The sequence below is a fragment of the Ovis aries genome, chromosome 1 (assembly GCF_016772045.2).
Source record: "Ovis aries strain OAR_USU_Benz2616 breed Rambouillet chromosome 1, ARS-UI_Ramb_v3.0, whole genome shotgun sequence".
Lineage (NCBI taxonomy): Eukaryota > Metazoa > Chordata > Mammalia > Artiodactyla > Bovidae > Ovis > Ovis aries.
This window is the reverse complement of record NC_056054.1, coordinates 217,726,761-217,748,791: the sequence shown is the minus strand read 5'-3', so window position 1 is coordinate 217,748,791 and position 22,031 is coordinate 217,726,761. Positions and strand designations below refer to the sequence as shown.

The following is a 22,031-nucleotide window of genomic DNA, read 5'->3' as shown; positions in this document are numbered from 1 at the left end:
TAATCTTGCTGCCTGGATAGCTTACGGAAGGATACATTTATTTTGTAGATTTGTTCATGCTATCAGTTGTTTTACTCTGACCAGAGAACTATCTTTTTCCTTCAAAATGACTTTGTCTGTGTTTCCCTCCTTCTTTGTTTTGTTCCTTTCCCTCTTTTTGTATATATTTACAGGTAATTTTTATTATCCTTTTCCCAAGTTATAGCTTACAGTAGGATGTAAGTGAGGCAGTTTACAATTACTGGGTCAGGTGCTTCATGCTGCTGCTACTGCTGCTGCTGCTAAGTCACTTCAGTCGTGTCCGACTCTGTGTGACCCCATAGATGGCAGCCCACCAGGCTCCCCCGTACCTGGGATTCTCCAGGCAAGCATGCTGGAGTGGGTTGTCATTTCCTTCTCCAATGCATGAAAGTGAAAAGTGAAAGTGAAGTCACTGAGTCGTGTCCAACTCTCAGCGACCCCATGGACTGCAGCCTACCAGGCTCCTCTGTCCATGGGATTTTCCAGGCAAGAGTACTGGAGTGGGGTGCCATTGGCTTCTCCCAGGTGCTTCTAGTTGTGTCCTAATGTTTCTGCACTGCTCCCAGTTTCCTCTTGATGCTCATCTTGACATTGCAAACAGACTTTACTATTTGTATCTTGTTACAGAAGCAAACCTATTTTCTATAATTAGAGAGCTGTGTTGTCCAATATGGTAGCCACTAACCACACATGGTGGCTATTTAGATATATTTTAAAAACTGGGGGAATTCCCTAGTAGTTCAGTGGTTAGGACTCTGAGTTTTCACTGCCAAGGGCACAGGTTCAATCCCTGTTCGGGGAACTAAGATCTTGCAAGCCACATGGCACAGCCACAAAAAAAAAAAAAAAAAAAAATCAGTTTCTTTGTTTCACCAGACACATTTCAAGTGCTCAAGGTTTAGATAGGGATTCCCTATTGGACAACACAGATATAGAACATATCCATCATGGCAGGAGGTTCTTATTCAACAGGAGGTACTGATCCACAGACTCCTACATTTAAGTGAGAGGATCCTTAAATATTTCATATGCCAAAGACAAAAAAAAAAGGGGGTGTTTTCTTAATTGTTTGGTTTGGTTTGGTTGAGGACTCAGTTGCTAATGAGATTTGGCAGTTCATAACTAAGTCCAGTGATACATAAAACTGAAGGGTGTGGGTCTTTCTGTCACTACCGTAACCTCCCACTTCTTCAGCCTCCCTGGTGCAGAGTAACAGAAACCTACTCTGACTAGCTCAAGTAAAAAAGGGGATTCAGTTCAAAGCTGCAGGATCATCCAAGGACAGGAGAACAGCTCAGCCTGGAACCAAACTAGAACCTAAGACTTAGGCGTTATCAGCACTCCATCTGCTCCTCTCTTTGGATCTGCCTCATTTTGGCTTCTCTCTGTAGACCAGCTTACACTGCTCTTCTCCATGATACAGCAAGTGTGACCACCAATAACCCCTGAGATTATATTTCCTCCACTCAATAGGCCAGCTAGGCTGAGGCTAGACTCTTTCAGTGCTCATTCCAACCGTCTTTGGGAAGGTGTTCATTGGCCTAGCTTGGCTCAGGTGTCTATTCCTGGTCCAACTGGCTGTGACTGGGGGCAAGGTCAACTATAGCTACATGAAGCCTTGGTTCCATTGCCACGTGGTTTAGAGGGTGAGACAGGAGCCAGGACAAGACACAGAGCTTGGCAGCCAACCCCATGGGAGGCTAATGCAAGTCTCACTCTATTTTTTGGTGGCCCAAGACTCCCCTCTTTAGTCATTCACCTGAGCTTCCCTGAGAAAATAAAGAATGGAAACTTCACTGATTGGGGGTCAGATGCATTTAGTTCTAACCTCTGCTCTGTTACTGATCAGCAAAGTGGTTTGGCACATGACCTAAACTCTGTCTCAATTTCTCTCTATTAAGGGCATTTTTTTTTTTTTTTTTGGTACAGATCTCAAAGGCAAGTAAGCTCTGAGAGCTCTATAGTCCAGCACTACCTATAAACTAGACAATACTTCTCAACTTGCAGGTTTGAATTATAGCTTCCTTATAGCAACATTGGGCATTATTTATGACTCTTCTCATGTTTTTTTTGGAAACCCTCCCCTCTGCCGCCCAGCACACACACACATTTGCAGCAAGTCAAACTTTGCTAAATTAGCTAAACACTCATGAAATTTCCATTAAGTATTTTGATGACAAAATACTTAATATATGTTACATTCATTTTCGAGTTTATTGAAACTTAAGCTGAAAATTCAAACATTTGTGGCATCACTTTTCTTTATTTTACCCTTTCCAGCTATTTCTTTTTGCTTTCTTCCTCTTACTTCCATTTCAACTGCACAGAGCCCAAGTTAAAACCTGAAGAAAAGAATTGCTATATTACATTCAGGAAGTTACTAGTTTTTAAACATCTGGTTCTCATCTTATTTAAAATGGGAATTGGAATCTTGTAGACCCAGTATTGATTTGGCAGTTAAGAGGAGAATGAAGTCCCAGGGAGGAAGTCTAGTCAGTGAGGGGGAAGGAACTTTGCACTGGCAGAAATAGTAGCATTAAACTAATAAGGGGAGTAAAGTGCAAGGGAGGAGGATTGGTAGGAAAAGATAAAAATGCTCTGAGAAAGCTAAAGAGCATCATCATCATAATCGTGACTAGTAGAAATCAATGAAAAGCTACAGGAAAAATGAGATGGGAAAAAAATAGTTGCGATTCTTTTGTGAAACTGAAGAAACTTGTAGCATCTGACTTCCTGTTTAAAAATATTTCAAACAAATAATTGTTGATATTAAAAAAAATATTTGTTGTTGTGGATCAAGGAAGCAGGAAGAAGCTTAACTAGTTTCTCTTTCCAACAGAAAAGAGCAGAAAGTATAAATAAAGACAGAAGCCTGTTGCTATGCTTAATATTTACTTTTCTTTCCCATACTTCATAAAAATAAAATGAATTTACATTGAACATTTGAGCTTCACCCTATCTTTTTTGCTTTCATGTTCTTCATAATTAATATTAGTATGACAAGTTTGTGAAAGTCGTTCAGTTGTGTCCAATTCTTTGTGACCCCATGGACTGTAGCCCATCAGCCTCCTCTGTCCATGGAATTCTCCAGGCAAGAATAATGGAGTGGGTTGCCATTGCCTTCTCAGCAACTGAACCCAGGTCTCTCACATTGCAGGCAGATTCTTCACCATCTGAGCCACCAGGGAGGCCTATTATTAATAGGCTGTATTAGTAGGTCCCTATCAGTAGATCATCAAATGGAGACAAGAAGAAAACATTTGCCTCAAACCATTTATCAGATCAGAGGGCAGAACTGGTCTTCAAATTTATAACCTTTAAATACTTGGTTTATATTACTTGAGACATCTATAACCACTGAATTAGACATCTATAACCACTGAATCTAGACCACCCAGTACCAGTTAGTTTGCGTCTAGTATCTGTGCTGCTTAATGGAAGTTGAGAATGTGTTAAGGCCACCATAGCCCCCTGTGTACCCCCATTCTTAGCCATTTGGAATTTTAACATGCACACAGGCACACACTCACACTGTGGTCTTGCTCAGCTCTTACTGACAGCCAACATGGTAGGAGGAGACCATGCAAAACCAGTGTAATAGATATTTACTAACCAATACTTACACTTACTTTTCAATGGGATGAAGTGATGAAGTGATAAAAACCATCTGTATGTGGGGATTATAATATTTATCACCAGGCTTCCCTGGTGGCTCAGTTGGTAAAGAGTCTGCCTGCAATGTTTAAGATCTGGGTTCAATCCCTGGATTGAGAAGATCCCCTGGAGAAGGAAATGGCAACCCACTCCAGTATTCTTGCTTGGAGAATTCCCTACACGGAGAAGCCTGGCAGCTACAGTCCATGGTGGGGTCATAAAGAGTTGGACAGGACTGAGTGACTAACACTTCATTACCTCTCCATGATTATTTTTTCTAGGGTCTATATTCTCTGTGTCCATTCAATCCTGTTTCTGAGATAAAGAACCATTATCATTTGTTTCAGGGCTTTTTATGTTATACAATCAATTTACTGATAATTTCTGAAAATCCTTAAGTAGCCTGCAAAAACTGTAGTTTAGTGTGTACCTTCCCACCTGCATCAGACCTATGCAAAGGTACCCTGCTCAGTTTCACTTGAGTTCTAACCTGTACCTTTGAGGCCAAGGCCTTGGGAATTCAAGGGAAAAGTGAATTTTAATTCGGTACATTTTGTACTTTGATGAAAAAAAAAATCCTCAAAGCTTGATGGGTTCTAGGCACATGTGCCTGTCACTATTTCTCAAACCATTGTACACAAAACTACAGGCACAAAAGGTCCTTCACTCAAAAAAACAGATTCCTGGGGAGAGCACATCAAAAGAACAGGGGAAGAGGATAAAATGTTTTGATTTTTCGAGTCTATTTACTGTCCAGTTGATTTTGCTGCTTAGGCCTTTGATCGCGCTACCAAGTAATTATTTATTTCTGTGGTTGATGAGTACTGTATATTTATTTATCATTAATTCCAGTTTGAAATCACTTTTAAAAAGATCTGTCATTTTGGCTTCTAAAATTGGTTTCTTCTCGCTAGACACGAGCCAAGTGCCCAGGGCTGACCAGATTGCTCACTCTCAAGACTGTCCAGCCTTCCACACTAAGACCTTCAGCCGGGCCTTGTGACTATTCTCGAGGTTAGAAAACCTGTCCCCCAGTCTCGCAGATGCTGTTCTCCCCCCACTGGCTCTGCACAGAACATCATTATCTTTGCTAAGCTTCTGTCTCTATGGCAATAACAGATGGGAAGTGCTGCGGAATTATTCATGTTCTGGAAATGAGGCAGTCAAGAAGGAGGGGAAGGTGCGGGGTGGGAGAGGGGGCACGACCTGGGAGCGCGGCGATGGGGGTGGGAGGAATGGAACTTGGGTGTGCACGGAATGAGAGGCTTGTAAGCCTCGGGTAGGCCCGTTGGGAGCAAAAGAGGAAAAAAAAAATCTACGAGCACAGGAGTATTCCCAGTCTGCTGGCTCCAAATGTGGATCCCACGAGTGACCTCGAAGCAGTAAAACCAGAAGAAATTGGACGAAAATGCGCAAAAAGGGGGGTGGGGTGGGGGAAGGGGGACAAAGCCAAGTCCTCTGAATTCGGTGCACTGAGATCTGGGGTACTATTTCAGTTCCTAATTTTGCGGTGGGGTGGAAAAAAGGGGTTTTTCTTGGTATTTCGAAATATGACGGAGCAGCTCGGCAGAGTTCAATATGCTAATCCTCCACAGCAGAACACCGACCAGGGAGACGACTCTCTTCGGCCCCGAGGGTCACAGCTGAAAGCGCTTCGGTCATCGCTTTCCTCGTCTCATCTCCTGTTCGCCTCCAAAACAAAATCCCAAACTCCTCAGGAAACACTGTAGAAGCATGTAATTTCTAGCTCCCTTTTGGAACCGAGAGAGCAGTCTGGTGAGGGGGTGGGGGGAGGGAGGCTGAGAAGTAGAGACAAAAATGTTTTCTCTCGGTTTTGCCAGAACTTCTGCCAGCCCTCCAGCCCGGCCCGATGGCGGAGGAGGTCAGCCCAGGGAAGGCGTCTGGGCGGAGGCCGCCCAGGCAAGGCGGGGGCCGCCGGGGTGGGGCGGAGCGCAGCGCAGCGCCGGCAGCTGGCGGGGCGGCCCTCGGGCGGGAGGCCCCGCAGGGGGCGGGGGGCAGCCCCCGCGCGCTGGGCCCACACGGGGGGCGCGGCTGGGCGGCCGCCACCCGGCTGCCTCCGGGGCGGGGCGGCCCAGCTGCGGCCCCGCGGGGGGAGGGTCGCCTGTGCCTGACCTCGGGCCGCGGCGCTCGGCCAGGCGGGCCTTGCCTCCGCCCTGCCGGCTGCTGGGGTCGCGCACAGTGCACCGCGCGGTCGCCCTGCCCCCCTCTCTCCGTGTCGCGCGGCGGCCGAGCGACCAGGGCGCCCCCGGGTCTGGCCCGTCTCCACGGAGCAGCGGGTGGGGCGGGGGCGGGGCGGTGGCGGCCCCAGACAGCCGGCTAGGCGACTCGAGGAAGGAAGGAGGGAGGGCGGCGGTGGGGGTGGGGCGGGGAGGGAACATCCTGTCTGCGCCGGGTGCACCGCAGACAGCGCCGCGCGCCAGCCGCCCAGACGGCGCACGGGGCCAGGAGTGCCGGGCGCGCGCCTGGGGGGAGGGGCGCGCGCGCCAGACGACGGGCCAGGGGAGCCCTAGGGAGCCACTATAGGGCAGACGGCGCGCGCGTCCCCGAGGGGCTAGGAGCCGCGAGGCGGCGGCGGCGGCGGCGGCGGCGGGCTTGCGCGCGCGGTGCCGCCGCTGGCTCAGTTCTCCTCTCCTCCCCTCCCCCTCGCCGCCCTCGCTCTCCCCCGGGCGGCCGGAGACGGCGGCGGCGTCTGCGGGAAGCCGTGTGTCTCCGCAGTGACGTGGGCGGGCCGAGGGCTCGGTGACGTCAGAGGGCTGTGTGTAGCGATGTGTGTGGGGTTCGGAGCGGCGCCGGCACAGCCAAGGGGAGCGGGCGAGCGGCGGCGGCGGCGGCGGCGGCGGCGGCGGGCACAGGTGCGGCCTCGGCTCGCGGGGCGGGGTGGGGGACGCGGCGGTAGGCTAGGGGCGCGCGGCTCCCGGGGTGCCCGACGGCTGCGCCGGGCGTCAAGGGGAGTTAACAAAGCTCGTCGGGCTTCCTAGGGTGCGGAGGCCGTAGTCGGGGGTCCGGATGCTGGGTCCCGGGTGGGGTCGGGGCCACGGGGGGGCGCGGGCCAGGTGTCCTACGGTGGATCATGCCTCGCTTATCCCGAGTGATGGGCGCGGGCAGGGGCCGGGTGCTGCACTTGACTGGACCCGTCGGGACCCCGAACCCTGGACGCCCGTCACTGTCCCCTTCCGATTCCCCCCGCCGCCCGTCTGCGCTCCGCGGGGATGCCCTGGGCTCGACCCGGTAGGTCGGCGCTCAGCGACTGGGAGGTCCCGGCTCGTTGCCCCTCCCGCCCGCTGACCCCTCTCTCCTCTGTCCGGGGCAGGCAAGGGGAGGTGCAGCCTTAGGGGTGCTCGGGTAACACCCGAGAACTTCCCGGGGAGAGGGTGCGCGGGGGATTTCCACAGTCCTGCCTGCGGCCCCCTTAGCGGGGCGGTGTTGAGAGGGCACCGGGGTGTTCCGACACTGCGGGGGGGCGGGGTTTGGGGGACTCCTTTTCCTCCACTTCTCACTACCCACTTGCAAGCCTGAGGCGTCCCGGGTGCCTTGCCCTCCTCTCCCCGCCTCCGCCTCGGGTTTAAGGTGGGTGAGTGGCTTTGCGTGGGCCGAGGATTTCAGGGTTTGAGGGCTCCCCATTCTGTCATGCCTCCTGCCCTCTTCCTTGGCCTGCGTAGGCTGAGGTGTTCCTGTGGTGGGCGAAAGTCAGTACGTTGGCTAGTGGCCTTGGTACTTAACCCTTTGGGTCTGTTTTAAGGTAAATTGCTTGGAGTTTGGCTGGCAAAAATTTCTGTTTACTGGATTTTTTTTGCATTTTCTCTTAAGAAGGAAGTGGAAGAAGAATCTTTGCTTTTTCCCTCTTCCTCCATTTGCATTCTTTGTGAGGTCTGTCTGCCTTGTGCTTTTTGTCCCGGATTAGTCTTATTCAAGGATGGAGATTCCCAGGAGTGCAGTCTATAGCTTTTGGCTTCCATTAAGCAAATTCGCTAACCTTTTAAAGGGAAAGTTAATTTTTGCCTGTAGTTATTCCAGAAAAATAACGTACACTGACCAGATGAATTATGCACTTAAGATTGTGACTTTCGTGTAGTAGATGTGTTATAACTGGTATTTGATTTTTAGATGAAACTGGTGGGTTTTTCTGTTTGTTTTTTAATTAAGAGATGAAGTAATAGGTTATTTTAGTTAAAATATATTATTTTAATTAAAATCGCATAACTGAGAAAAAACCTCTAGTACTGAGTTTTGGGTGAGATGATCTGCTTAAGGTTTTTCCTTTTCTGGGTTGGAGTAACCCTCTCCCTTTTGAGGGATATTATTGCTCCCTTTACTCATTTGCCAAATTGCTTTTCTATTTAAATGAAGGTACTTCTAATGAACTGGTGTTAGATTTAAAGAAATCACTCAAGTGTCACCTTTGGTAAAGTGAACTCAGTTTAAGATTAAGAAACTAGTTTCAAACTGACCCTTTGGCTTCTGGAACAAATTCAAATGTAACTCTTCCCCAACCCCCTTCTCTTCCAGATTAATTAAAAGAAGAATGAACAGTAATCCTTGAAGATAACTGGGCAGATTTTTCTTTAGGTTTCATTTTTAATCACAGAAATTCAAGTGGATTCAGAGTCTCTTGTTACTGGTGTGAGGGTTTATTCAAGCCTTCATTTTGTTCACACAGACCAACAGATCATTTTTAGAGAAGATATTCCCGTCCCCCCCCCCCATTTTTTTTTTGTGTCCTTGGTGCCAAATACTAAATTTGGGTGCATAATTTTGACACGTGATTTTTGACACAAGCATAAACTCTTTGGGTGTTGTGCCTAAAACTAAACCAAACTGTTGCATTGAACTTGGACATCTTGAATTGAGAGAACTGATAACTTTATTTTAGTACATATACCTGAAGATTAAAAAAAAAAAGTTTCCTAGGAGGTGTGCCTCTTAAAATTATTCTTTGTTATTAGACATAATTTTTTTATAGTACTGGCAGTACTTATACTGAAGTATTAGCAGAACCAAACAAAGTTGCAAAATCTATTGAGTAGTGTAGGGATATCTCTTTGGAAATTTAAATTTTCTTTGAGAATAAGTTACCATAAGAATTGGTACACATTAATTCTCTCTCTTAAAATAAGCAACTAAATAATAATGCAAATTTCAGACTTACTTGTTTAACACAATAGTTTTTAGCAATGGAAAACCTACAGGCAAATTTTTCCTTGGTTCAGAGCTCAAATAAAAAATTGAATGGGATGGAAGATGATGGCAGCCCTCCAGTGAAAAAGATGATGACAGACATTCATGCAAATGGAAAAATGATGATAAACAAGTTGCCAACAGTAAAGAAGGAACACTTGGATGACTATGAAACACCAATGGAAACCGACGAAGAGCATGTCAAGAGGACCTGTGCCTCTGTGCCTGAACCTTTACATTTAAATCCTAGTTTGAAACATACTTTGGCACAATTCCATTTAAGTAGTCAGAGCTCTTTGGGTGGACCAGCAGCGTTTTCTGCTCGGTATTCCCAAGAAAGCATGTCACCTACGGTATTTCTGCCTCTTCCATCTCCTCAGGTTCTTCCTGGTCCACTGCTCATCCCTTCTGATAGCTCCACAGAACTCACCCAGACTGTGTTGGAAGGGGAGTCTATTTCTTGTTTTCAGGTTGGAGGAGAAAAGAGACTCTGTTTGCCCCAAGTCCTAAATTCTGTTCTCCGAGAATTTTCACTCCAACAAATAAATACAGTGTGTGATGAATTGTACATTTATTGCTCCAGATGTACATCAGACCAGCTTCATATCTTAAAGGTCCTGGGAATACTTCCATTCAATGCCCCATCCTGTGGGCTGATCACATTAACTGATGCACAAAGACTATGTAACGCTTTATTGCGGCCACGCACCTTTCCTCAAAATGGTAGTATACTACCTGCAAAAAACTCATTGGCCCAGTTGAAGGAAACTGGCAGTGCCTTTGAAGTGGAACATGAATGCTTGGGCAAATGTCAGGGTTTATTTGCACCCCAATTTTATGTTCAGCCAGATGCTCCATGTATTCAGTGTCTAGAGTGCTGTGGAATGTTTGCACCCCAGACGTTTGTGATGCATTCTCACAGATCACCGGACAAAAGGACTTGCCACTGGGGCTTTGAATCAGCCAAATGGCATTGCTATCTTCATGTGAACCAAAAATACTTGGGGACACCTGAAGAAAAGAAACTGAAGATAATTTTAGAAGAAATGAAGGAGAAATTTAGCATGAGGAATGGGAAGAGGACTCAATCCAAGGCAAGTTTTTTTTTTTTTAATTAGCAATTTTGAACACTGGTAATGGTGTACTTTGAAATTGTATATGTAGAATATAACTTAAAGTATTACTGCTCATTCAACAACAGCAAAAAATACTGATCTGTATAATATGTTTGTATTACACGTTTTAGGCTGTTAAGTGCTTCCTTTGTGTGTTCTCATTTGATGTTCCAAACAACCTGCTGAGAGAAATGGGATTATCCCCATTTTACAGATAAAGAGAATGAGGCTCAGAGAGATCACGTGACTTTCCCAACGTTATATAAGCAGGGAGTGGAGGATTTGGGGCTTTTTTCTTGAGTCCGCTTTCTTTTTCACACATTTTGCCTTTTGATGACTGAATCAGTTGTTTTCTTAGGACTCTTAATTTACACTTTAGTCTTATCTCCATTTGCAAATGGTGTATAGCTAGCCAAAACAATTCTGGTGATGGGCTCCAAACAGCATTTTTCAGAGGTATATTTAGGATTTCTGACATTGTTTCTGTAATTGAATATTCAGACTTCATCAGTATTGGAAACAAATGCAAAAGACAGATTGATCTGAAGACTTTGTGATTCTAGTCTGCAAGATTTTTTTAAAGAGGAATAATTTAAAAAGTTATGACAGCTAGAATACAGATTATTCTAGATTAAATAAATATGAATATAAAAACTTACCAGCAAAGAGATTTTAAAGTTATTATTTTCTCACTGCATTATTTGGTAGGCTAAATGAGTATCTTTATTCCAAGAGTTTGAATACCTAGCTAATAAGATTTAGGCTATTAAATATTCAGTGTGTGGATCTGGTTTTAAAATATTTTCCTACTTGAATAAAATCAGTATAATAGCTAACGCTGTTAAAACGTACCAAGCATTGTTCTTGAACACTTTTACACACATAATTTTATTTTATTGGTACCACAAAAAAGGTGGCTATATTTCATCATAAAAATCTAATCTTTCCACTGTCAATTAGCTTTTATTCCTTGATATAGTCTATCTTTTCTCCTTCACAGAAGAAATGAATGAAGTGTACTGAATGACTGAAGGTTATTTATAGCAAGACTAGAACTTAGACCAGAACCTAAGGTTTAGTGTCCTGTGCTTCAATACGGTATCTTTCCCTTTGGGGAGATTTAGTTTTCCCAATAGGGAAATTTAGTTACAATGTAGTTCTAAGACAATAATTTGCTTCTGAAGCCCAGTGAAGATACTTTCAGACTTGAATTCAGGGTAGTTTGCTCCTTGCTGAATCCAAAGCATCAGTACTTTGAAATTCCTCGCCTGTGGCTGCTAGATAAGTTTATATTGTTCTGGTGCCATTATTAACTGATTTTAAAGCATAGCTGACCTCAAGCCAGTTCTCACGTTGTTGGACTTGCTTACAACTGGCCTGGTCATAAGCTGAAGATTGTGCTTATTAGAATTGTCTATATTCTCAAAATGTGGAATGCTCCCCCCCTTTAATATTTATGGTATTTTGCCCTAACCTAACTAGAACTCTTATATGTCCATAGGTGGCCACATTATTTGCCAGATGTTCTTGGTCTGATCTTGATTGCTCTGACATAAGCATTTTGGGGATAAATTGCTTTGCCTAATGTTCCTGCTCTGTGTTTGTGAGAAAAAAATACCTGAGAACCATGATAAAGGTTAAAAAAAAAAGGTGATGAATTTACTTAACTGAAACTGAATGTGCTAGGGTTTGGTTAAAATTGAAACCGTCCTTCATCTGGATGTAGTCCTTTTATTGTACCAGAATTTATTAATTTGAATTCAGTTTTTATTTGGGGAAGATGTGAGATTTTTTTTTTTGCCATCTTTTTACTGTTATATTTTGCAGTATTTGCTACAATGTTTTTGGCATATTTTGGTATTTTTTCTAATTTAATGTGAATTTTAAGCAATTTAAGAGAATTTAAGAAAGCTTTCAATAAACCTTTCAGAAAGAAGTTTGGGGGGAGTTCATGTATAGTGATGTGTGCTTGCCACTTCACATTTTAGAAATACGTTCCTCAAAACATGTTAAAGTAGTTCTTTTTTGAAGTTTAGATGAGAGACCAGTCCGAGATGGGTTGTATGCTCCTGGCTGTGTAACTGATAAGACATTTGAATCAGGAATTGAATACAGGTCTTCTGACTTGAAGTCTAGAAATTTTCACTACTTTTCCCTAACGCACACCCCATAGCAGAAACTGAATTTTGAGAAACATTAACTTTTCTTGTCAACTTACCTTCGTATGATGGTTCTTAAGCTCTTTATTAACTTTTATATAGACTCAGACTAAGGTCTTTTACTGGGAAGGGCGTAAGGAGAAGGTCCTTTGACTGGGAAACATTTTTCATTATCTTCTGTGAGTCATTGAATTGGTTTCCCAACAAACCAAATAGATCCAGAGGAAGCTCATTTTAAAAAGTCAAAATAGACTTTAAAAAAAATTAAAGAATAACCTACCGTATAGCTCAAGGAACTCTGCTCAATGTTAAGTAGCAGCTAGGATGGGAGGAGAGTTTGTGGGAGAAAGGAAACATGTATATGTATGGCTGAGTCCCTCTGCCACCAACTTGAAACTATTAAAACATTAATCAGTTATGCTCCAATATGAAACATAAAGTTTAAAATGCTTAAAAAAGAATATACTAAATATATTAAGTTCTTATCTAAAGGTCTTTAGGTTTAATATGAACACTAATGTAATTGGGTATGTTTAGCTAAAGAGTAGTTTTTTGGCTTTTAAAACCCCCCCTCAAACTCAGTAGGCAATTGTTTGAAATGTAGCAATTGTTTGAAATGTAGCAACTGTTAAATTATTTCTAAGGATGAAAGTTATATTAATAATGGTTACCAAACTATTTGCAAAACTATATTGACTTTGCATAGTTAGAACTTAGATGGGAGAAATAAGTGGGATATGGTCAGTGTTCTAAGTGGAGAACTGACTATTCTTTGCAGACACCAAAGATAACAGTATTTTGAACTCTTTCTTAGGTCACCACAAAAAATAATACTTGATATTAGATCTGCCTAGCTTGCTTTGCAAAATGGTATTATGAAAACTAAACTACCTCTTCATATCATTTCAGTTTTTTATGTTTTTATTATTAAAATGATTATAGTATTTTACAGTGTGCAAATATATGCAAGAATATAATTTTTGATTATTTTCCAAGCTTCCAGTGTTATTTGATCTAATTCTGATTTTGTTGAATCTTATGTTTCTATCTGGAAAAAGGTTTGCCAAGCAAACTGATCATTTGTAAATAAAATTTGAAGGGTAATGTTTACTTTGGATTATTTTCAAGCACATTAGAAAAACCTATTTGTAGTCAATTGATAAGATCTTTATAGGTGATTCTTTCCTGTTACAGCATGTGGCCAACAATCTCCAGATCACTAAGTAAAGATGATTTATGCCCTTATTTTTTTTTAGGAGTTAAAATTTAGGTTTCTAGCATTTAGACTTGACTGTAAAATAGTATAGTGTTTATTCCTACTAGGGAAAAGGCCCTATGAATTATCTGTGATGTGAATAGATTACCTAAAGATATCAACTTAGAAGTTTTCCTCCTAAAGTCTATTCAACATTTCACTTTTTTTTTTAGTTTTGCCTTTTACTTACAGTTCATTTCTGTAGAGGTCATTTGGAATAATAATACTACAGAAATTTTCTCCCCTCTTGTAAGCTATTTTTGAGAGCTCCTTTTGTTTAGGAAGTGTGTTTCTTAGTACAAACCTAAATGAGGGAAGGAAATACACTAGAGAGGATAGGTAACTACAAGAGTTGTGTTGGGACAAAATATCTAACAGTAATAATTGTGATAGACTTGATGGTAATTTGTTACATCAGAGGCATAGTTTGCATTTTATAATTAGCATAAACTTTTATCAAGTGGTGGTAAGGTCAGAATCAAATGAAGTATTTGTGCTCATAGAAGGGACCAGTATGAATATTTTTGTCTGACTTCTAAAATTAACAACTATCTTAATGGGTTTAGAGAGTCCCATTTTCCCAGAATTTAGTCTAGTGCTTGGCATGTCAGTTATTCAGGGAAAAGGAAACTTTTTAAAACTGAACAAATTTTTAAGAAACTACCCTGATTTTAGAATAATTGGGATTTTTTTTTTTGAAAAATGATGGTTTAACCCTTAATAAACATATAATTTGCAAGTAAGCTATTGAATAAGACAACTGATCAAATGAGGAAATGGATGTAAAAGTATTTTCAAAGTTAAGAGTTTAGAAACATAGGATGATACTTCAAACTATGATTGAAATATTTACTAATATGTAATTTTGGATTTTTCCTTTCCTCACTTTTGATTTTTCTAGAATTATCTGAAGATATTTCTAAGTAAGATAACTGAGTATTGGGCTCAAATGTATCTCACATTAATTGTTTGTACACAGTAATTATATTAGTTGGATATTTGTTTACTTACCAAAATGAAGTTTGCAAGAAGAAAGTATAAAACAAGTTTGTTATAAAATATGTTATAGGGACATTTCAGTGGAATCATTAGAATGGCTTTGGGAATAGTGCCCCCTTATGGTTTAGAGATACAGTCTGTTCATTTTTATCATTAAAAAATGGTAGAACTTTTAAAAATGTTAACATTTTTAAAAAGGCTTCTGATAAAAAACTTCATCCTTTTGGTCTGAGAAATGCTGAAAAACTTCAAGGAAATCAAGTCTCCTTACGAAACTTTGAAGAAAAGGGATAGGGCTGAATCGGTGCATAATCAGCCAATAGTGTTCTCGTAGCTATACATATGTTATAATTTATGCCAGTTGAGAATAAGGAGGAAAGCAAGAATTGGATAATTTTAATACCTTTAGAATTCTGAAAGCAGAACATATGGAGCCAGGACTCAATTTGATCAAGTAAAGAGGTAAAGCTAGTTTGGGAATATGTATTTTGTCCATGTGTAAAATTTTGCTCTTTTGAGGTTTCATGTATGTTACATGTACATTAAAGTAATGTAAGGATTTTATTTGACTACGAAAAACCTAAAGAATATATAATTAAACCTTAACCATTTTTAAGGGTGTGGTTTAGTTCCATCACTAAATAAAGTATAGCCCCATGTTAAGGCAAAAAGAGGAATGAACAGGACAGGTGTAAAGTTAGTTTCCCTGCAGGGGCCAAGATGGCCCATTCCAGTATTCTTGCCTGGAGAATCCTGTGGATGCAGGAGCCTGGTGCACTGTAGTCCACGGGGTTGCGAAGAGTTGGCCATGACTGAAGTGAATGAGCACACAGACACACAGTTAGTTTAAAACTCATTTTGATTCAGAAACTTAGAAACGGGTCACAGAAGTGTGTGTGTAAAGACTAGCTGGAGGCTCCCTAGGGCAGGCATTCATCCTGTAGTTTCTAAATGTAGAAGGTGGTAGATGCTTAACAAAGGTTTGGATAAAACTGAATGAAAAGTCTTACTAGCCATAGAAAGCTACCAGTGATTTTCAAGGAGGAAACAGTTTAGTTTTAAAGCAGTACAGCATTTTGATTTTATTTATTTGTGGTATTGAGTTTATTTTACGATTTCAAGTAGCCTTAAAAGTGTGTATTTTGAGTATCTTATGAGGTGGGGACAAAGAATACAAAAATTAAAGAAACTTAACTAAAAATCACTTTGGTACATAAAAATAAGGCTTTTACTCCTTTTTGAAAAGGTTTTTTGGTGTGATTATGGAAGCACTATAGGCCCATTATAATACATCCTAAAAAAAGTGCAAAGAAGAAAACAGAATTTTCTCATCATTTCACCATGGAGTGATAACCACCATTGGAATTTATTTATTCCTGTATATCTGTAATGCTTTGTATTACAGATCTGTGCAAAATCATCTGTAGAGTGCACTTGTTAATTTAGGACTGTTAGTTGAAATAATACATTTGGACAAACTGTAAAACTTGCACTTAGAGCAGTAGTCATCAACTTGCAGTTTTTCATCTATATACCCTTTCCCGTCTGGGGTTCTCTGAGGAGAGTTAAGCCCTTTAGAAAGATTGTATATAGTACTGTTCTAAGTACTTTGGAGAGAAGTTAATTTAATGCATACAGTGGAAACTTTGCAGAATTTAGGCTTAATTCTCTTGAGAACCTCAGTTGAGAAGGATGAGGGGATGTAAAGGAAGTCAATTTAGTGGGTCATCAGCACTTTAAAAATACATGAAATAGAGTAAAATTTTAAAAGTGCAATCCATTGCACATAGTAAAATAATTTACATTTTGATGTTAATTTACATTATTTGAAGGTCAAAATAATCTTAGTTTTTTAAAAGCATATATCCTGAAATGGGATAGAAAAGCAAAGCCTTACATTTACATAGATTAACTTTTGACAGATAGTTTAGTGAAAGGATGTATGTGACACGTAAATTTTCAAATAATTGCAATATTAAGTGAACTAGACACCATAGCATTCCACTGTAAAGAAGTTAATTTTTTTTAAGTCCCAGAAATTAACACGATTTTTATCAGTTTGTTCGGATAGAAAAGGAAGTGATGTCATGCTACTGATTTTTACATGTCTTTGTTTCCATGAACGATTTAAATGATAATTGCACATACGAATGTGAGCCTTTGCTTTTCCTGTGAGAGTTTTTAAGCACTTTAAACCTAAAATTGGCTTTATGAGGTAGATGATACAATTTTGTAGTGTTGAGTAGCAAGAGACATTGCTGATTGCTGCTTGTTGTGGTTGTTGCTTAGTTGCTAAGTTGTGTCTGATTCTTTGGGATTCTGTGGACTCGCCAGGCTCCTCTGTTCATGGGATTTCCCAGGTGTGGGTTGCAATTTCCTTCTTCTGGGGATCTTCCCCATCCAGGGATCAAACCCACATCTCCTGCATTGGCAGGTGAATTCTTTACCGCTGAGCCACTGGGGAAGCCCATGATTTCCTGCTGCAGATCATCTTTGATAAGTTAGTGGAAGTTCTTAGATCATATTGTTACAGGTTGACTAATAATTACAGTTAATCATTACAGTGATTATTTTTACAGTGAAATGAGGCACAAAACTAAGCCTTAAAATCTCTAAAGTACCTATTGCTACCTTGTAACACTATTCCTAGTTCAGTTGTTGAAACACTCATTCACAACATGTTGAAAGTATTGAGGAAACCTGATCCTATTCTGAGAGATTCAGTTTCTTTCAGTAAGAGTATGTTGGCAGCTGTCTGATAGGGTGGTAGGGTGTCTAGTGTCCTGAAATCATTTATGGACCACTTGAACGACAGAATGATCTCTGTTCGTTTCCAAGGCAAACCGTTCAATATCACAGTAATCCAAGTCTATGCCCCAACCAGTAACGCTGAAGAAGCTGAAGTTGAACGGTTCTATGAAGACCTACAAGACCTTTTAGAACTAACACCCAAACGGATGTCCTTTTCATTATAGGGGACTGGAATGCAAAAGTAGGAAGTCAAGAAACAGCTGGAGTAACAGGCAAATTTGGCCTTGGAATGTGGAATGAAGCAGGGCAAAGACTAATAGAGTTTTGCCAAGAAAATGCACTGGTCATAGCAAACACCCTCTTCCAACAACGCAAGAGAAGACTCTACACATGGACATCACCAGATGGTCAACACCGAAATCAGATTGATTATATTTGCAGACAAAGATGGAGAAGCTCTATACAGTCAACGAAAACAAGACCAGGAGCTGACTATGGCTCAGATCATGGATTGCCAAATTCAGACTTAGATTGAAGAAAGTAGGGAAAACCACTAGACCATTCAGGTAAGACCTAAATCAAATCCCTTATGATTATACAGTGGAAGTGAGAAATAGATTTAAGGGCCTAGATCTGATAGATAGAGTGCCTGATGAATTATGGACAGAGGTTCGTGAGAGAGGGATCAAGACCATCCCCATGGAAAAGAAATGCAAAAGAGCAAAATGGCTGTCTGAGGAGGCCTTACAAATAGCTGTGAAAAGAGAAGTGAAAAGCAAAGGAGAAAAGGAAAGATATAAGCATCTGAATGCAGAGTTCCAAAGAATAGCAAGAAGAGATAAGAAAGCCTTCCTCAGCGATCAGTGCAAAGAAATAGAGGCAAAGAACAGAATGGGAAAGACTAGAGATCTCTTCAAGAAAATTAGAGATACCAAGGGAATAGTTCATGCAAAGTTGGGCTCGATAAAGGACAGAAATGGTATGGACCTAACAGAAGCAGAAGATATTAAGAAGAGGTGGCAAGAATACACAGAAGAACTATACAAAGAAGATCTTTACGACCCAGATAATCATGATGGGGTGATCACTCACCTAGAGCCAGACATCCTGGAATGTGAAATCAAGTGGGCCTTAGAAAGCATCACTATGAACAAAGCTAGTGGAGGTGATGGAATTCCAGTTGAGCTATTTCAAATCCTGCAAGATGATGCTGTGAAAGTTTTGCACTCAATATGCCAGCAAATTTGGAAAACTCAGCAGTGGCCACAGGACTAGAAAAGGTCAGTTTTCATTCCCATCCCAAAGAAAGGCAATACCAAAGAATGCTCAAACTACCGAACAATTGCACTCATCTCACACGCTAGTAAAGTAATGCTCAAAATTCTCCAAGCCAGGCTTCAGCAATACGTGAACCGTGAACTCCCAGATGTTCAAGCTGGTTTTAGAAAAGGCAGAGGAACCAGAGATCAAATTGCCAACATCTGCTGGATCATGGAAAAAGCAAGAGAGTTCCAGAAAAACATCTGTTTCTGCTTTATTGACTATGCCAAAGCCTTTGACTGTGTGGATCACAATCAACTGTGGAAAATTCTGAAAGAGATGGGAGTACCAGACTACCTGACCTGCCTCTTGAGAAACCTGTTTGCACGTCAGGAAGCAACAGTTAGAACTGGACATGGACCAACAGACTGGTTCCAAATAGGAAAAGGAGTACATCAAGGCTGTATATTGTCACCCTGCTTATTTAACTTATATGCTGAGTACATCATGAGAAACGCTGGGCTGGAAGAAGCACAAGCTGGAATCAAGCTTGATGGGAGAAATATCAATAACCTCAGATATGCAGATGACACCACCCTTATGGCAGAAAGTGAAGAGGAACTAAAAAGCCTCTTGATGAAAGTGAAAGAGGAGAGTGAAAAAATTGGCTTAAAGCTCAACATTCAGAAAATGAAGATCATGGCATCCGGTCCCATCATTTCATGGGGAATAGATGGGGAAACAGTGGAAATAGTGGCAAACTTTATTTTTTTGGGCTCCAAAATCACTGCAGTTGGTGACTGCAGCCATGAAATAAAAAGACGCTTATTCCTTGGAAGAAAAGTTATGACCAACCTAGATAGCATGTTGAAAAGCAGAGACATTACTTTGCCAACAAAGGTCCGTCTAGTCAAAGCCGTGGTTTTTCCAGTGGTAATGTATGGTTGTGAGAGTTGGACTGTGAAGAAAGCTGAGCGCCGAAGAATTGATGCTTTTGAACTGTGGTGTTGGAGAAGAGTCTTGAGAGTCCCTTGGACTGCAAGGAGATCCAGCCAGTCCATTCTGAAGGAGATCAGCCCTGGGATTTCTTTGGAAGGAATGATGCTGAAGCTGAAACTCCAGTACTTTGGCCACCTCATGTGAAGAGTTGACTCATTGGAAAAGACTCTGATGCTGGGAGGGATTGGGGGCAGGAGGAGAAGGGGACGACAGAGGGTGAGATGGCTGGATGGCATCACTGAGTGTGGATGGACGTGAGTCTGAGTGAACTCCGGGAGTTGGTGATGGACAGGGAGGCCTGGCGTGCTGCGATTCATGGGGTTGCAAAGAGTCAGACACGACTGAGCGACTGAACTGAACAGAATGTCTTAGTATTATACATAATAAAAGGAACATGATAGGGATATTTGCTTTATACCTAAGGAATTATTGCTTAACAGTGTGTTCAGTCATGTATCTACTAAGGTTACTAACAATTTATGTTTGGCTGTACAACATAATGTGTATTTAATATGCATTATATTTTACTTAATGTAAGCACACCATTATAGAAGGATAGACTATGAAATTTACCAGTCTGCCAGTCCTTCATACATATACTGGCTTATAAATACCAAAATGTAAAAATTAATTTTTGTCTTTCTAAATTCTAATTTAAAAAATTCTTTTCCCACATATTACAAAAATTTAATCCAGATTTTTTTGAGGGGACCTTTTAAAATCCCATCAATACTGAGATATTGTTTTGATTACTTTAGTTCATCAATGTTTGTCATTAGGGTTAAAGATCACAATATTAATCTGCAACTATAATTAGAAACTAACAGTGCCACCTAAAATCAAAGTTTACTACTGAAGATAAGTCTGGGAGTTTTAAACGGTTTTTGTCTTATTTGTCTATATTTTTTTTAGTGCAAATTGGAATGTATATGTACTAATGGTGCTGAGTGGATGCAATTGCTTTTGTTACTAAAAAGTGATGACAGAAATACTTATTGGTCTTTTTGTAAATGAAACCAGGTTCTCTATATTATTTGTCATTGTGAGACTAATAAGCATTGTACCGAAATACAGTAGTTCTTTATCAGGATACCTGATTATTAAAAGGTCATGTATACATAACACAGTAAGTTGAAATTTAGAGAAACTTTGTGTAAAACATTTTCTAATATTTACTTAGTTAGAATTAATTCTTCTACTATACATGTTGGACTTGTTTAAATTTTGCTTTCTTAGCTGTATTTGTTGTTTTATGACTTAGAGAAAGAACTTTCGGAATGAAATCATGCCTGAAATTTTTCTTATGTGTTTCAGATGAGGATGCCATCTGTTCATTTTGTGGTAGATAATGATGGGGAAGTTGAATGATAAAAGTATTTTAAAATGTTAAGGCTCTAACTTGAGCTACTAAGTGATCTATTTCTTTTCTTTGCCAAATAATGTAATATAGTCTGTTTTAGTGTTCAGTTACTTGAAGGGAGTAAATTATCCTCATATTGAAAGGTAAAAGAAAAGGCAATACCTGTGTGCATCTTGGTGTCTCATTTTTATTCCTGATCAGTAGTAGCATTACTGCTGTGCCATTTAATTATACTGTTATTTTTTTGAAGACCTAATTTGTATGTTGCCACAAATGCAGAATAGATGAGAAAATCTGGCATGACTGTGAATGTTCTGTTGTGTTCTTTTCTTAATTGTTTTTAACACGCAGTTAGGATAATTTGTTGTCAATGTGTTTATGGCTTACCACAGAATAATAGGTAAAATTAACTCCCAACATTTTATCATGGTTAGTGTTGTGCATTTCCCCATCAATTATATCATTTAATTTGTAAATCTGATCTCTAAAAATGCACCCAGAGACAGTTGAGATTCTTCAGCACTTCATGGAATAAAGGGGTATTAGTAAATGTGAAAGAGACTAGTAGCAGAGTAACCTTAAAAGGGGCCACCCTGGGAATTTAATGAGCTACACTGTCATTCAGAATTCATTCAACGAATATTTATCGAGTCCCTACTGCATTGCCAGGTGTGGTGCTAGGTACTGAAAATACGAAAGTAATTAAGACAGTCCTTGACCTCAAGCTGCTACTTAAGCAGAGGCCAGATAACCACTCCATCAGTTTTGTAGAGGAAATTCAGACATTTGCTAGAGGACTGCACTAGATGGTCTTAAAGGTAGGTTTTTTTTAAGAACCCCCTCCTCTGGGTCTCTTTGTGGGTAGGTGCAAGAATAGGAAACAAAGATCAGAAACAAGAGAGGGATGGGTGTTTAAATAGAAACGAATGTGCTAACAGTTATTTAAGGTGGCATTTGAAGTTTAGAGATGTCATAAAAGCAAAACTATACTGAGTTTGGATTATGAATAAAAAAGTAAAACTTATACAAACTTATCAAGCTACAGAATTTTGAAATGAACATGATCAAAATTGAGTCAGATTTGAAGTCAAGATCTTTGGCTGAAGAAGTTTAGAATTTTGTTATTCTGAAGATTTAAAATAAAATCTCAGCTATCCATAATAGGAAAAACTTTTAAATATAAATATCAATTTTAATAGTTTTAATTAAAAAAATCTGGAAACAGTTGATTTCTTGGGCAGTAGAACATCCAGGATGTCTCA

At 40.7% G+C, this 22,031-nt stretch overlaps 1 protein-coding gene across 4 annotated transcripts in view; it reads left to right on the top strand.

The window, feature by feature from the left end:
- Positions 1 to 6,443: 6,443 nt before the first annotated feature.
- SKIL (SKI like proto-oncogene) overlaps positions 6,444 to 22,031 on the top strand; it is a 28,136-nt gene continuing 12,548 nt past the window's right edge. For 2 of the 4 annotated variants that reach the window (XM_027958421.3, XM_042234602.2), the window contains exons 1-2: positions 6,444 to 6,548; positions 8,203 to 9,965. In XM_027958421.3, the coding sequence (XP_027814222.1) occupies positions 8,868 to 9,965 (1,098 nt within the window). In that variant the 5' untranslated portion in view covers positions 6,444 to 6,548; positions 8,203 to 8,867. Of the gene's footprint in view, positions 6,549 to 6,764; positions 6,925 to 7,191; positions 7,264 to 8,202; positions 9,966 to 22,031 lie in introns of those variants that run through there. The other 2 variants (XM_042234608.2, XM_042234613.2) reach the window with 2 other exon arrangements.